This window comes from Dreissena polymorpha, chromosome 5 (assembly GCF_020536995.1).
Source record: "Dreissena polymorpha isolate Duluth1 chromosome 5, UMN_Dpol_1.0, whole genome shotgun sequence".
Classification (NCBI taxonomy): domain Eukaryota; kingdom Metazoa; phylum Mollusca; class Bivalvia; order Myida; family Dreissenidae; genus Dreissena; species Dreissena polymorpha.
The window spans coordinates 92,544,511-92,559,188 of record NC_068359.1 but is presented as its reverse complement, the minus strand read 5'-3'; the positions used below and the strand labels follow the sequence as shown (position 1 = coordinate 92,559,188).

At 35.5% G+C, this 14,678-nt stretch overlaps 1 protein-coding gene across 3 annotated transcripts in view; it reads right to left on the bottom strand.

Moving 5' to 3' along the window:
- The window catches only part of LOC127882170 (SID1 transmembrane family member 1-like), a 59,123-nt gene that overhangs the window by 5,604 nt on the left and 38,841 nt on the right, over positions 1-14,678 (bottom strand). For 2 of the 3 annotated variants that reach the window (XM_052430652.1, XM_052430653.1), the window contains exons 13-18: positions 12,184-12,232; positions 11,303-11,420; positions 4,250-4,386; positions 2,889-2,991; positions 2,371-2,444; positions 262-308 (exon numbers count right to left, since the gene is read on the bottom strand). In XM_052430652.1, the coding sequence (XP_052286612.1) occupies positions 262-308; positions 2,371-2,444; positions 2,889-2,991; positions 4,250-4,386; positions 11,303-11,420; positions 12,184-12,232 (528 nt within the window). Of the gene's footprint in view, positions 1-261; positions 309-2,341; positions 2,445-2,888; positions 2,992-4,249; positions 4,387-11,302; positions 11,421-12,183; positions 12,233-14,678 lie in introns of those variants that run through there. The other variant, XM_052430654.1, reaches the window with a different exon arrangement.

Below are 14,678 nucleotides of genomic sequence, written 5' to 3'. Positions count from 1 at the left end.
TTGGTGACTCTGCCACACAAATGAATAATAAATTTACAAAGGATATAGAACTAAGGTTTGGTGGGGCATTTGTGAGGTAATTATTTAAATAATTGAATGATCACTATCAGTTTGTACATCAACCCTTTTCAATATCCACCTGACAGCAAACTTTTAATGTAAATTTTGATGACTTAAAGTCAAACTTAATGTTGTTGTTATTTTTTTTATTGAAAATGACGATAAAACCCAGCCTAAGAAATAATTCTACACTGTACTTACATTCCAAAATTTACGATGTTTCCAATGATGAGAAGTATCAATCGATTCTGAAAGTAAAATAACAGAATAACAAACACTCATTTAAAAGTCAGATAACATGAAAAAAGTTGCAAACTTACGTTCCCATAGATAAACAATCATAGCATCCTATACATTTCAGAAAGTATTATTTACCAAACCCTTGTTATATGCCATTTTTACTTATACTGAAAATTTTGTCACATATTTTTTTAAACAATGGTCATTCATATTTGAGATTTTTACATGAAAAAATGGAAGTTATTAAAACTTAAAATGGACTGATTAAATTGACTTTTATTACAAAATTGTTATTGCTACATAAAAACAAAATCACGTATGTTTAAGAATTGCACTTTTAGAAATAGCATTCAGACAATATGCAAGATTTTGAAACAAAGAAAAACCTTATGTTTAAGAAATGAAATCTTGATTCGAGTATCCCTCTTCGAAAACGGTGTTTAATGCATGTGAATTAAGTGTTGTCCCAGATTAGCTTAAGCAGTCCAAACAGGCTAACCAGGGATGACACTTTTCGCTTTTATGGCATTTTGCATATAAACGAAGTCTCTTCTTACAAAAAAAAATCCAAGGTGGAAAGAGTTGTCCCTGATAAGACTGCATGGACTTCACAAGCTTATCTAGATGCCTACACATTGAGCCCCGTTTTCCCTGAGCGAGACTCAATGTTATCTTTGTTCACATCATTAAAGCCATTGCACGCTCTTAGACTGGAGTAGAGCTAAACATGTTGTTACCATACAGACTGGACTAAAGATATTTTAACCATACAGACTGGACTAAAGATATTTTAACCATACAGACTGGACTAAAGATATTTTAACCATACAGACTGGACTAAAGATATTTTTACCATACAGACTGGACTAAAGATATTGTTACCATACAGTCTGGACTAAATATATTTTAACCATAAAGACTGGACTAAATATGTTATTGTTATATAGAATGGACTAAGATGTTGTTACCATAGAGAGTGGACTAAAGATGTTGTCACCGTATAGACAGGAGTAAAGATATTGTTACCATATAGACTGGACTAAAGATAGTGTTACCATATAGACGGGAGTAAAGATATTGTTACCATATAGACTGGACTAAAGATATTGTTACCATATAGACTGGACAAAAGATGTTGTTACCATATAGACTGGATTAAAGTTGTTGTTACCATATAGACTGGACTAAAGATATTGTTACCGTATAGACTGCACTAAAGATGTTGTTACCATATAGACTGGATTAAAGATATTGTTACCATATAGACTGGACTAAAGCTGTTGTTACCATATAGACTGGACTAAAGCTGCTGTTACCATATAGTCTGGACTAAAGATATTGTTACCATATAGACTGGACTCAAGATATTGTTACCATATAGACTGGACTAAAGATGTTGTTACCATATAGACGGGAGTAAAGATATTGTTACCGTATAGACTGGACTAAAGATGTTGCTACCATATAGACTGGACTAAAGATATTGTTACCATATAGACTGGACTAAAGCTGTTGTTACCATATAGACTGGACTAAAGCTGTTGTTACCATATAGACTGGACTAAAGCTGTTGTTACCATATAGACTGGACTAAAGCTGTTGTTACCATATAGACTGGACTAAAGCTGTTGTTACCATATAGACTGGACTAAAGATATTGTTACTATATTGACTGGACTAAAGCTGTTGTTACCATATAGACTGGACTAAAGCTGTTGTTACCATATAGACTGGACTAAAGCTGTTGTTACCATATAGACTGGACTAAAGCTGTTGTTACCATATAGACTGGACTAAAGCTGTTGTTACCATATAGACTGGACTAAAGCTGTTGTTACCATATAGACTGGACTAAAGCTGTTGTTACCATATAGACTGGACTGAAGATATTGTTACCATATAGACTGGACTAAAGCTGTTGTTACCATATAGACTGGACTAAAGCTGTTGTTACCATATAGACTGGACTAAAGCTGTTGTTACCATATAGACTGGACTAAAGCTGTTGTTACCATATAGACTGGACTAAAGCTGTTGTTACCATATAGACTGGACTAAAGCTGTTGTTACCATATAGACTGGGCGACTGCATTTGATCCAGTCTGATATCAACAGCAACCACAGCCGATGACAGAGGTTGCGATCTGCAACATGGGACAGCGTAATGTATTTATGAACATATTTGAACTTAAATCTTCAATACGGCCACATTTAACACATATAGAGGGTGTTGATGTGATTTCCCCCAAAAAAAATATTAATAATTGTACATGTAGTTCAACCAGCAAATAAACAAAAAGAGGCAAAGTTCATAACACACTGTTTTAATTTATTGTTCTCCAAATATATTTATCAGACATTCCAAATTGTTGTTTATAGGTAAATAAACAACAATATAAAAAGAATCCCCTATCAAAATAAAAAAATAGCTATGCTTTTCCTATTTAAATCTAAACAAAATCAAAAGGTTTTTCATTTACAAAATTGATGTGTTTTCTATTGGACATATTCATAAGGTGCATTATAACCTGTCACTATAAGAGCTAATACCATCTGTTTTATTGTTCTTAGGGTACCATGATACTGACCTACTCTCCATCTGCCCATATAGTAGATGTGGACACTCAGTAGAAGGGAGACAAACATGTAGGCAATGGCAAATAGGATCCAGAAAATATTGTTACCATACACCTGTAATTGAACAATTATTAAATTTAAAAAAATCAATAAACAATCTCAAGGCAGTAATGATCCTATATCCAGTATATAGTAAAGTACAGTTTTCATTTTAATTTAAAACATAATCAAATTTATAAATTAATTTATAGCCTTAAACAAACACTCTTTGGTATTTAGTAAGTTAATATTAAATCAATCAAACTAATGACCTTCAGCTTTAATTCTTACAAACCAACTCCAAAGCATCCCTTATATGTTTTATCTTTAGCATAATGCAAACCTATGGCAACACATTTCACAAAGACTGTTCTGGAGTCTGTAGTCATTTTCTAATGTACATAAATTCTGTCTCATCAACGAAATTGTTAAGGAACCATACATAAAATATGACTACATACATAAGTATTTTGTAGACAATAAACTTAGTAACATAGTCTGACAAAAAAATCATGACATAATTTTCACACGTTCTTTCAGCAGAAGTAAACATCAAATAACCAATGTAGATTTATTATAACCCTTCTCTAACCACTCCTATCACACCATTACCACTCCTATCACACCCTTACCACTCCTACCACACTCTTACCACCCCTATAACACCCTTACCACTCCTATCACACCCTTACCACTCCTATCACACCCTTACCACTTCTGTTACAAAATTAACCAACCCTATCACACCCTTACCACTAATTTCACACGCTTACCACCCCTATCACACTCTTACCACTCCAGTCACACCCTTATCACTCAAATCACACCCTTACCACTCCAATCACACTCTTACAACTCCAGTAACACCCTTACCACCCCAATCACACCCTTACCACTCCTATCACACCCTTACCACTCCTATCACACCCTTACCACTCCTATCACACCCTTACCACTCCTATCACACCCTAACCACTCTTATCACACCCTTACCACTCCTATCACACCCTTACCACTCCTATCACACCCTTACCACTCCTATCACACCCTTACCAATCCTATCACACCCTTACCACTCCTTTCACACCCTTACCACTCCTATCATACCCTTACCACTCCTATCACACCCTTACCACTCCTATCACACCCTTACCACTCCTATCACACCCTTACCACTCCTATCACACCCTTACCACTCCTATCACACCCCTACCACTCCTATCACACCCTTACCACTCCTATTACACCCTTACCACTCCTATTACACCCTTACCACTCCTATCACACCCTTACCACTCTTATCACACCCTTACCACTCCTATCACACCCTTACCACTCCTATGACAGCAATGATGATGATTGCCGCCATGACAAGGTACGAGGAGTGAGCCTTGGCGCTGATGTCTGGGTGTCTGTTCTGGTAGATCTTCAAGATGCACAGGCAGGCCATGATGTACATGAACGATGTGTCTGCAAGCAGAGACATGCGAGGTACTGCCAACTCTTGAAAGTTTTTGTATCTCTGTGATCTGCTTTAAGTGTGATTGTTTAAAATTAAAATGTCTTACTTTAAGAACATAAACATCATTCTTAGGTAATGGATTTGCTTAGGACATCCTTTTTTCAACTAAAATTTACCTATTACTATTATACAATACAAGAGCTGTCAGAAGACAGCACGCTCGACTTTTCGAGTGCTTGACAGTATAACGTAAGCCATCATGGGGAAATTGTTAATATTCAGTAAGGTAAAGGTAATATAGTCATATGCTAAGTGAAAGAAAGGACCATAATTAAAACATATTGATCCCTTATGTTTTAAAGGAGTTGTACTTTATAGACGATTCTGAGTTCAGGTATATTTTAAACAATCTATTGAACATTTGTGAAGACCTAAAACAAACTAATAAGATTTTATTTCAAGTTTTATCGTAATAGCATGGGTGGGATGGTTGGACGTTCTTTGAAAATGAAATAAATAAATATTTGTGTGTGTTTTTTTACCATGTTTAAAAAAAATTGTAATAGGGGGGTGGAAGGGTGGAGAAGGGGGTATAATGTGGGTGTGTGGTAATCTATTAGATGATCTTTCAATAGAAGCAATAGGTCAAAGTGGGGCATGGGGGATGGTTTGGGTGGAGTCCATTGTGGTTTGTCAGGTAAGTGTTATTTTGTCAAAGTATGAATCAAATCTGATCATAAATAAAGAAGTTATGGCAATTTGAGCAACATTTTTCAAATATAAAATAATAAAAAAAAATATTTGTGCTTTTTTTAACATGTTTAAAAAAAAAATTGTGGGGGTGGTGGAGAGGTGGAATAATGTGGGGATGTGGTCATTTATATGATGATATTTCAAAAATAAAATTGTTTTGTCAAAGTATGAATCAAATAAGAAGTACTGGCAATTTAAGCAAAATGTATTTATTTGACCTTCAGATTCAAGGTCATTCAAAGGTCAAGGTCAAATTCAACTTGCCAGGTACAGTACCCTCATGATAGTAAGAAAGTATCTGAAGTTTGAAAGCAATAGCCTTGATACTTTAGAAGTAAAGTGCATCTAAACACAAAAGTTAACAAAATATTCAAAGTTACTGAGTCAAAAAAAGGGCCATAATTCCGTCAAAATAACAACCAGAGTTATGCAACATGTCCTGTAGAGTCCCCTTATGACAGTTAGCGAGTGCTTCAAGTCTGAAAGCAATATCTTCTATAATACTTTAGGAGTAAATTGGACCAAAACACAAAACTTAACCAAATTTTCAATTTTCTAAGTATAAAAGGGGCCATAATTGTGTCAAAATGACAATCAGAGTTACATAACTTTGCCTGCAAAGTCCCCGTATGATAGTAAGTGTTGCAAGCATGAAAGCAATAGCTTTGATACTTTAGGAATAAAGTGGACCTCAACAAAACTTACCAGGGCAAGTAGTATAGCTCTCATTTTTCTTCGAAAAGTAGAGCTAATAAATAAGTTGTTTTCATATAAATGATTGTATTCAACTAAAATTAACATGTTGACTACTGTACACTACATATAGGATCTGGCAAGAGTTGTCTCTTCTTACCATATTTCATTAAAAGAGTTCAGGAATTATGTTAGTCAGCAAGCCTTTGGCAAGCTAACTAATGAGTTTTCTGGACGAATTTAATGAATTTTTATATGAAATCACAACAAGTGTCAGATCTTTTTCATCACATGCTTTTAAATGAGCAAATAAAATAAATATGTAAGCAAACATTATGATTAATCCCGAATGATGTTTACATTTCTTGACAAAAGATTTATGTCCACTAAAAGACCCTAATTTTCACAAATTCATACTGGCTTAAATCCTTACACTTTTGCTGGTTTGTGACAAATTTGTCAAGAAAACTGATTATAAGTCGATTTTAATTCTTAGCTTAAGACAAAATATCAGTAAAAACTAGGGATGAAGAGGTTAACTGGTTAACCCGTTAACCTACCAGAACGACCAGTTAACCGGTTACATTTCGGGAAAAGGTTAACCTGGAAAATAATGTTATTACATTTTTTTCTTTCAATATTTTTTTTCTTTTTTTATAATGCAATTTATAAGATTTTACGTTTTGCGCTTGACATACTGCCAATTTACGCTTGCGACTAGTAAGAACAACATGCCGCACCATCGACGATAGTAAATAACGTGTCAGCAAACAAGGTAATCAAGTAATAAAGTAGTACCTTTGTGGTAACAAACAGGGGTTACCTTTTAATAATTGGCACTTGTTTGTTTAACTCGCGAAAATTTAACTAGCGAACTGCGGGCAGTTGGGGACTAAGAGCGCAGACGCAATAAACACGTTTTTCAAACTCGCAATAAAATTCAGTTGAGACATTGGACAAAAACATATTTTATAGGTCTTGCATTGGATGACTTATTTTGATGTTTGTTAACCAATATCCAACACTGATTGCTCACGAAAATAAAGTATTTATAAGTAACAGTTTGATCAAGAATTGTATTTGTAGTTATAATATTGTAGAGTTTACGTCTTATTTGTTTTCTCAGAAATTAAAATCATTGTTAGTTATTTACGTAATCAATGAAGCCACCACTACCGTCTGAGGCAAGTTTTATTTAAGAAAGCAAATAATTAAACTAATTTAATAAATTATTAATACACATTTATAATAAAATTAAAAGAGAACAAGAAACTGACGGAGACGGGTGATGCTCCCCAAAGGTTTTTTTTGTCACAATATTGCACTATATATTCAGATAAAAGGAAACGTCTTGAGGGGCATAACTTTGGACAAAATAATACGATGGATGGTTAAGCAACTTAAAATCTTTAAAGGGCCATAACTCTCTAAATAAATCATCTAACCAGAACCCACAAATAACATGCGCATCTCCTCAAGGTAGTTAAGCTTCCCATAAAGCTTCATTACTGAGAAATAGCCTGGACAAGAATTGCACTATATGTACAGTTAATGGAAAATTTCAAATGGCCATAACTCTGTGAAAAATCATCCGACGAGAACCGGCTGATAATATGCACATCTCCTCTTGGTAGTGAAGTTTCATTGAATTCCGGTCATTAGTTGCTGAGAAATAGCCCGGACAAGAATTGCACTATATGTACAGTTAATGGAAAATTTCAAAGGGCCATAACTCTGTGAAAAATCATCCGACCAGAACCCGCTGATAATATGCACATCTTCTTTTGGTAGTGAAGCTTCCCATAAAGTTTCATTGAATTCCTGTCATTAGTAGCTGAGAAATAGCCCGGACAAAAATTGTGCACGGACGGACGGACAGACGGACACATGGACGAAGCGGTGACTAAATGCTCCCCCCCAAATTCTTTTTGAAGGAGCATAATAAACCAAGAAACACCCCATTTGTGAGCGATACGATGCGAACGTAATGTAAGCGGCCCAACCAAAAATAAGTTAATGACACGTGAAAATGAACATTGTTTAATTCTTTAATTTTTTACTCATGTTCTTTTACGCAAGACAAAAATTAATATATAGCAAACATTTACAAAATTATTAAATAAATGTTACAAGACATTTTATTAAGAAACAGACATGTTATCAACGCAAGCGATCTCAAATTACTTTCGTTTCTATAGAGAGTACAGGTACGAGCGGTATACATGTACTTTAACATTTTAACTACTTAAGGTATATCGGTTAACCGGTTACTAACCGGTTACGGCAAAAGGTTAACCGGTAAATGGTTTTTTGTAACCTCTTGCATCCCTAGTAAAAACTGCCTGCTTAACATTACTGTAGGTGTACAATGTGTTTAACAAAGCACTGTAACGTACAGAAATAAAAAAGTCAAGAACTAAAATTTGAAAACACTCCTAAATTGATGTAATTAAAAAATCATAAATATAAATAAACAGTAAGCTATAAATTGAAAATAAGCATTAAATTATTTCTTCCATAATCAACTATTTCATTGTTTCTTCATTCAAATTGTTCCAAGTGATGCTTTATGATAAGTTTTGTTTTTTATTTCAACTCCTATATGTTTATTTTCAAATGTACCAAGATGATTAGAACAATTGCCAGTTTCTATCTGCATCAATCAATACCATTGTATAAAAGGTCTTGATCACTGAATCACATTCGTTTTTGGTTCTTGACCTAAAGTTCTGTCCTGATTTACGTAACTTTTACTTCTAAGTTTAGAAAAAAAACTTTGTTTTGTTGGTTATTTTTTATGTCTTTGAGTCAATGTCAGTAAATTGTTTAGTTACATCATATCTACATCTAGCATACATCTTTGTAATCCAAAATTATTTAAAACCAATTAGATAAAGGGACGTTCTCACAGAATTTGGCATGTATTGAAGTTTGTCATATAATCCTTTAAATTTGATGAATGTAAACAATGAAACTAAATAGCTTCTGTAAAAAACTAGAATACAATTACAGAAAAAAAAGTACTACGCAACTGGGCTCGAACCACTGACCCTTGGAGTTTAAGTCTAGCACTGAAACCACTCGGCCATCACTGCTAATACGATGACTGGTGTTTTTTATACATTATATATGCAATTCTCATAATGTCACAAAATACAACGATAAAAACAAAACTCTGCAAATTATTCCATTGTTTCTAATTTGTAACGCTTTCTAATTTTCAGCTTTTTAAATCGTCAAGAAATGTATTTAAGAAATAGTAAACCCCACTGAGGTCCCTATGGCATTATAGTGACCAGCCAGGCAGCCACAAACCGTATATGGACGGAAGCCGTAGGCTGAGGTCCATATACAGTTTTTGGCTGCCTGGCTGGTCACTATAATGCCATTGGGACCGAAGTGGAGTTTACTATTTCTTATATTACACCGAAGAGTGTCCCCTGTATCATTGTACAGTGTTTTACCGGCTTTCCGTACTTTTATTTTTCATGAAGCTGAATGCGCAAACGATGACATATATCGTGTGACGTAGTTTCTCTGATGAAACATTCCAGTTGGAGTTAAATTCTCTGGATGTCGGACGTGGTGTTTTTTTAACAGTTAGTTATTTGTTTACGGCATCGAATGAATGCAAACCGTATTTCGGATTGTGTGTTTATCATACATAAGGTAAACTTCGATAGGAATACAATAAAATAGTGTTATTTAAAATAAGTTTCGATAAAGGGTTGGAGGAATAGAAAATGGAAGTGAATATCGTTTCGACTTTATTGTTATAAACATTGGATTAACTTGGCATTGAGATAAGCGTTTCGTTTATTCTAAATTAAGTTGTTGTTTTTAACTCTTGTTAAAGCTGAAATAGTGTCAATGCTGTTCAATAAAACACTTCAACACAGTGCACATTTAGTGGTATGTAACCCCGAACGGTCCATATACAAAAATAGTGATCGGTCCATATACTATTAGGTTCCTCTATCGCATTTTATAGGCTGAAACCGGTCATATAGATATAGAAGGACCAATATCTCTGAGGTGTTATATATAATGGATATTTTAGAGCATGGTCAATGTGCAGTATAAGGGACGCTATTTCTTTATTCAATACCATGACAAAAACACATGTTAACTTAATTCAACAGGCATTTTGTGAGCATTTTATGTTAACAGTTTCATTATTATAATGTTCTGGGAACGATTTATTTTAATTAAGATACCAACTATTTCTGAAATCAAAAGTAGGTCTTTTACTCGATGTACTATATTTCGGATATGTTTAAATTCGGACTTATAAAAATAGTGATATTTATGTGTTAATTTGTTGTTGATAGTTTGTAAAATTATGTTTTGTGTTATTTCAGACAACAAGAATGGATGGTGGCAATTATCCTGGGCCTTTCTGTCAAGAAATAGATGTGAAAAATATTCATTTAATTGAACCTGGAAATCAACCACCACAGCTAACAGAAAACCTTTTCACAATGGGTGTTATTTTAGAATTTGTGAAATTTGATAATAGATAGAAGTTGATGTATATCATGTCCAAATGACCAAATGTAACTGTTTAACAATTTGAATTGAGATGCTTTATTTTCTGATGTTTGATTTATTTTTCCTTTCAGATGTGTATATTTGTGTGAATCTGGGTTTTAATAAATAATTCGAAAGCATTTATGCAGCATACTGTTAAAGTATTATTAACATTATTATATTATGTATCAAGTGGATTTTTTTTAATTTATATAAAATAAATTTTATTAAGACTTATGAAGGTACTTATTGTTTTTTATTTATTAACATACTTCTAAAAGTAATAAAAAATATAGTCAATGCCATTATTCATAAATGTAGTAAGGTTCCTTAAATGATTGTCCTTATTAATAAAGTCGGAATTACTGGCGGTTTTCACACCACGATAAAGAAGCGACAACTTTTTTTGGACCAGTGAAACCCGTTACCAAAATGTGAAATGGCCCCTTTAAAACTAATGTATACATGCAAAAACATGCAAATGTACACTCCTTAACATGTAATACTTGCAAAAGATTGTAAACTAAATTGTTTAAATGATTTTTTTCCCTTGGATTTTAGTTATTTTCACCACCAAGTTTGCTGTGTGCCCTTATAGGGTCAGCCTTGTAAGCAATTTGTCCTGGGTTTGAACCCCACTAAGTGACCGTAATAAGGATCTTTTGAAAGACAAGAAGTACTGGTTCAACCCAGGAAGTCGCTCTGGGAAAACTGGGCTTAATGCATGTGTGAAGTGTCTGCACACCATCCTTTTCTGTTGCATTTTTCGTTTAAAAGAAGTCTATTTTTGGCGAAAATCAAGTTTAGGCAGTAAGTGTTGTCCCTGATTAGCCTGTTCAGACTGCACATGATAATCAGGGACGACACTTTACGCACATGCATTAGCCCCCTTTTCCCAGAACACTTCTCATATTATTTCAATGAACATGTTAGAATGATATTGCATACCAAACTGGAAGTTTGAGACTGTGGGACACACATGGTAACAGGCACTCATGATTCCCTCGATACACAGGGCCAGTCCCATGGCATAGAACAGGCCGAAGTGTTGTGGTATCCCGTACAGCTGAAAAACGTTGTGCACAGGATAATAAGGTACGACACTTTCTGCTGATATGGTATTTCTCATTTTAAGGAAGCCCTTTCTAAGCAAAGTCCAGTTTAGGCGGAAAATGTTGTCCCTGATTAGCCTGTGTAGATGCAGACTGCATTAGGTCCCAATTACCAACAGTAAGACTCAAATAAGCTTCTGTTAAATGAAATAACACAATTGAATCGTGTTCTGAGAAAACTGGGCATAATGCATGTGCGTAAAGTATTGTCCCAGATTAGCCTGTGCAATCCACACAGGCTAATAAGGGACAACACTTTCCACTTTTATGACATTTTGCATTTAAATGAAGTCTCTTCTTTGCAAAAATCCAATTTAGGCGGAAAGTGTCGTCCCTGATTAGCCTGTGCGGACTGCACAGGCTAATCTGGGACGACACTTTACGCACATGCATTATGCCCATTTTTCTCAGAACACGACTCAATTGTATGCTGAGGTATGGTTGAAAATAACATTATAATAATTATGCTAATTTCAAAGGCTATTTAGTGTAACAAATTATTTAAAATGCTGTAATCCATTTTACTTATTAGCATAACTGTTTCGCACATATTTTAATCAAACCATTATAAGTATCACTATATGTGAATTTTCTGTATTTAATAAAGAAAATGACAGGATTGGCATAATCACAATTGGCATAATTGCAATTCAACTTTGTGTAAACAAAGAGTTAAGCAGTATTTACATTTTTGAAAGCACAAAGTAAACAGTTCACCTTTTGTTGGTCATTGCTTTTTTGTACTGCCTTCCTATGAAGATATTCCCTGAAAGCATCACAAAAAAATAGCATCAGTCTCCATAGGATGACATATGCCCCCTATAAACGCTTTGATAGAAGTTATGAGCATTTTTCCAAACCTAAACGCAGATTTCAAAACCTAAACGCGGACCCTAAGTTCAAGGTCAAGGTCAAAGGGGTCAAAATTTGTGTGGAAAGGCCTTGTCCATATACACATGCATACCAAATATGAAGGTTACATCTGAAGCGACATAAAAGTTTTGAGCATTTTTCGAAACTAAACGGACAGACAGACAGACAGACAGACGGACCGACAGACGGACAGTGCGATCACTATATGCCCTCCTTCAGGGGCATAAAAACATATTGCCAAAAAACATATACAAAGGTAACAATTTCTTTCCTTGATCAATTCTGAAATGAGCAAGTAAATATTAGTAGGTAGCAAACAGTCCCATAGACAAAACACAGTCAGCAGAAAGATACTGATAAGTAGACAGTCAGCTGAGATATTGACAAGTAGACAGTCAGCAGAGAGATATTGACAAGTAGACAGTCAGCAGAGAGATATTGACAAGAAGACAGTCAGCAGAGAGATATTGAACAGTACGCAGTCAGCAGAGGGATATTGACAAGTACACAGTCAGCTGAGATATTGACAAGTAGACAGTCAGCCGAGAGATATTGACAAATAGACAGTCAGCAGAGATATTGACAAGTAGACAGTGAGCAGTGAGATACTGACAAGTAGACAGTCAGCTTAGATATTGACAAGTAGACAGTCAGCTGGCTGAGATATTGCCAAGTAGATAGGCAGCAGAGAGATACTGACAAGTAGGCAGTCAGCAGAGAGATATTGACAAGTAGACAGTCAGCAGAGAGATATTGACAAGTAGACAGCCAGCAGAGAGATATTGACAAGTAGACAGCCAGCAGAGAGATATCGACAAGTACACAGTCAGCAGAGAGATATTGACAAGAAGACAGTCAGCAGAGAGATATTGACAAGTACACAGTCAGCAGAGAGATATTGACAAGTAGACAGTCAGCAGAGAGATATTGACAAGTAGACAGTCCGCAGAGACATACTGACAAGTAGACAGTCAGCAGAGAGATATTGACAAGTAGCCAGTCAGCAGAGAGATATTGACAAGTAGACAGTCAGCAGAGAGATATTGACAAGTAGACAGTCAGCAGAGAGATATTGACAAGAAGACAGTCAGCAGAGAGATATTGACAAGTAGACAGTCAGCAGAGAGATATTGGCAAGTAGACAGCCAGCAGAGAGATATTGACAAGTAGACAGCCAGCAGAGAGATATCGACAAGTACACAGTCAGCAGAGAGATATTGACAAGTAGACAGTCAGCTGAGATATTGACAAGTAGACAGTCAGCTGAGATATTGACAAGTAGACAGTCACCAGAGAGATACTGACAAGTAGACAGTCAGCAGAGAGATATTGACAAGTAGACAGTCAGCAGAGAAATATCGACAAGTACACAGTCAGCAGAGAGATATTGACAAGTACACAGTCAGCAGAGAGATATTGACAAGTAGACAGTCAGCAGAGAGATATTGACAAGAAGATAGTAGGCAGAGACAAACTGACAAGTAGACAGTCAGCAGAGAGATATTGACAAGTAGACAGTCAGAAGAGAGATATTGACAAGTAGACAGTCAGCAGAGAGATATTGACAAGTAGACAGTCAGCAGAGAGATACTGACAAGTACACAGTCAGCAGAGAGATATTGACAAGTAGACAGTCAGCAGAGAGATGTTGACAAGTAGACAGTCAGCTGAGATATTGACAAGTAGACAGTCAGCTGAGATATTGACAAGTAGACAGTCACCATGGAGATACTGACAAGTAGACAGTCAGCAGAGATATTGACAAGTAGACAGTCAGCAGAGAGATATCGACAAGTACACAGTCAGCAGAGAGATATTGACAAGTAGACAGTCAGCAGAGAGATATTGACAAGTAGACAGTCAGCAGAGAGATATTGACAAGTAGATAGTAGGCAGAGAGATATTGACAAGCAGACAGTCAGCAGAGAGATATTGACAAGTAGACAGTCAGCAGAGAGATATTGACAAGTAGACAGTCAGCAGAGAGATATCGACAAGTACACAGTCAGCAGAGAGATATTGACAAGTACACAGTCAGCAGAGAGATATTGACAAGTAGACAGTCAGCAGAGAGATATTGACAAGAAGATAGTAGGCAGAGACAAACTGACAAGTAGACAGTCAGCAGAGAGATATTGACAAGTAGACAGTCAGAAGAGAGATATTGACAAGTAGACAGTCAGCAGAGAGATATTGACAAGTAGACAGTCAGCAGAGAGATACTGACAAGTACACAGTCAGCAGAGAGATATTGACAAGTAGACAGTCAGCAGAGAGATGTTGACAAGTAGACAGTCAGCTGAGATATTGACAAGTAGACAGTCAGCTGAGATATTGAC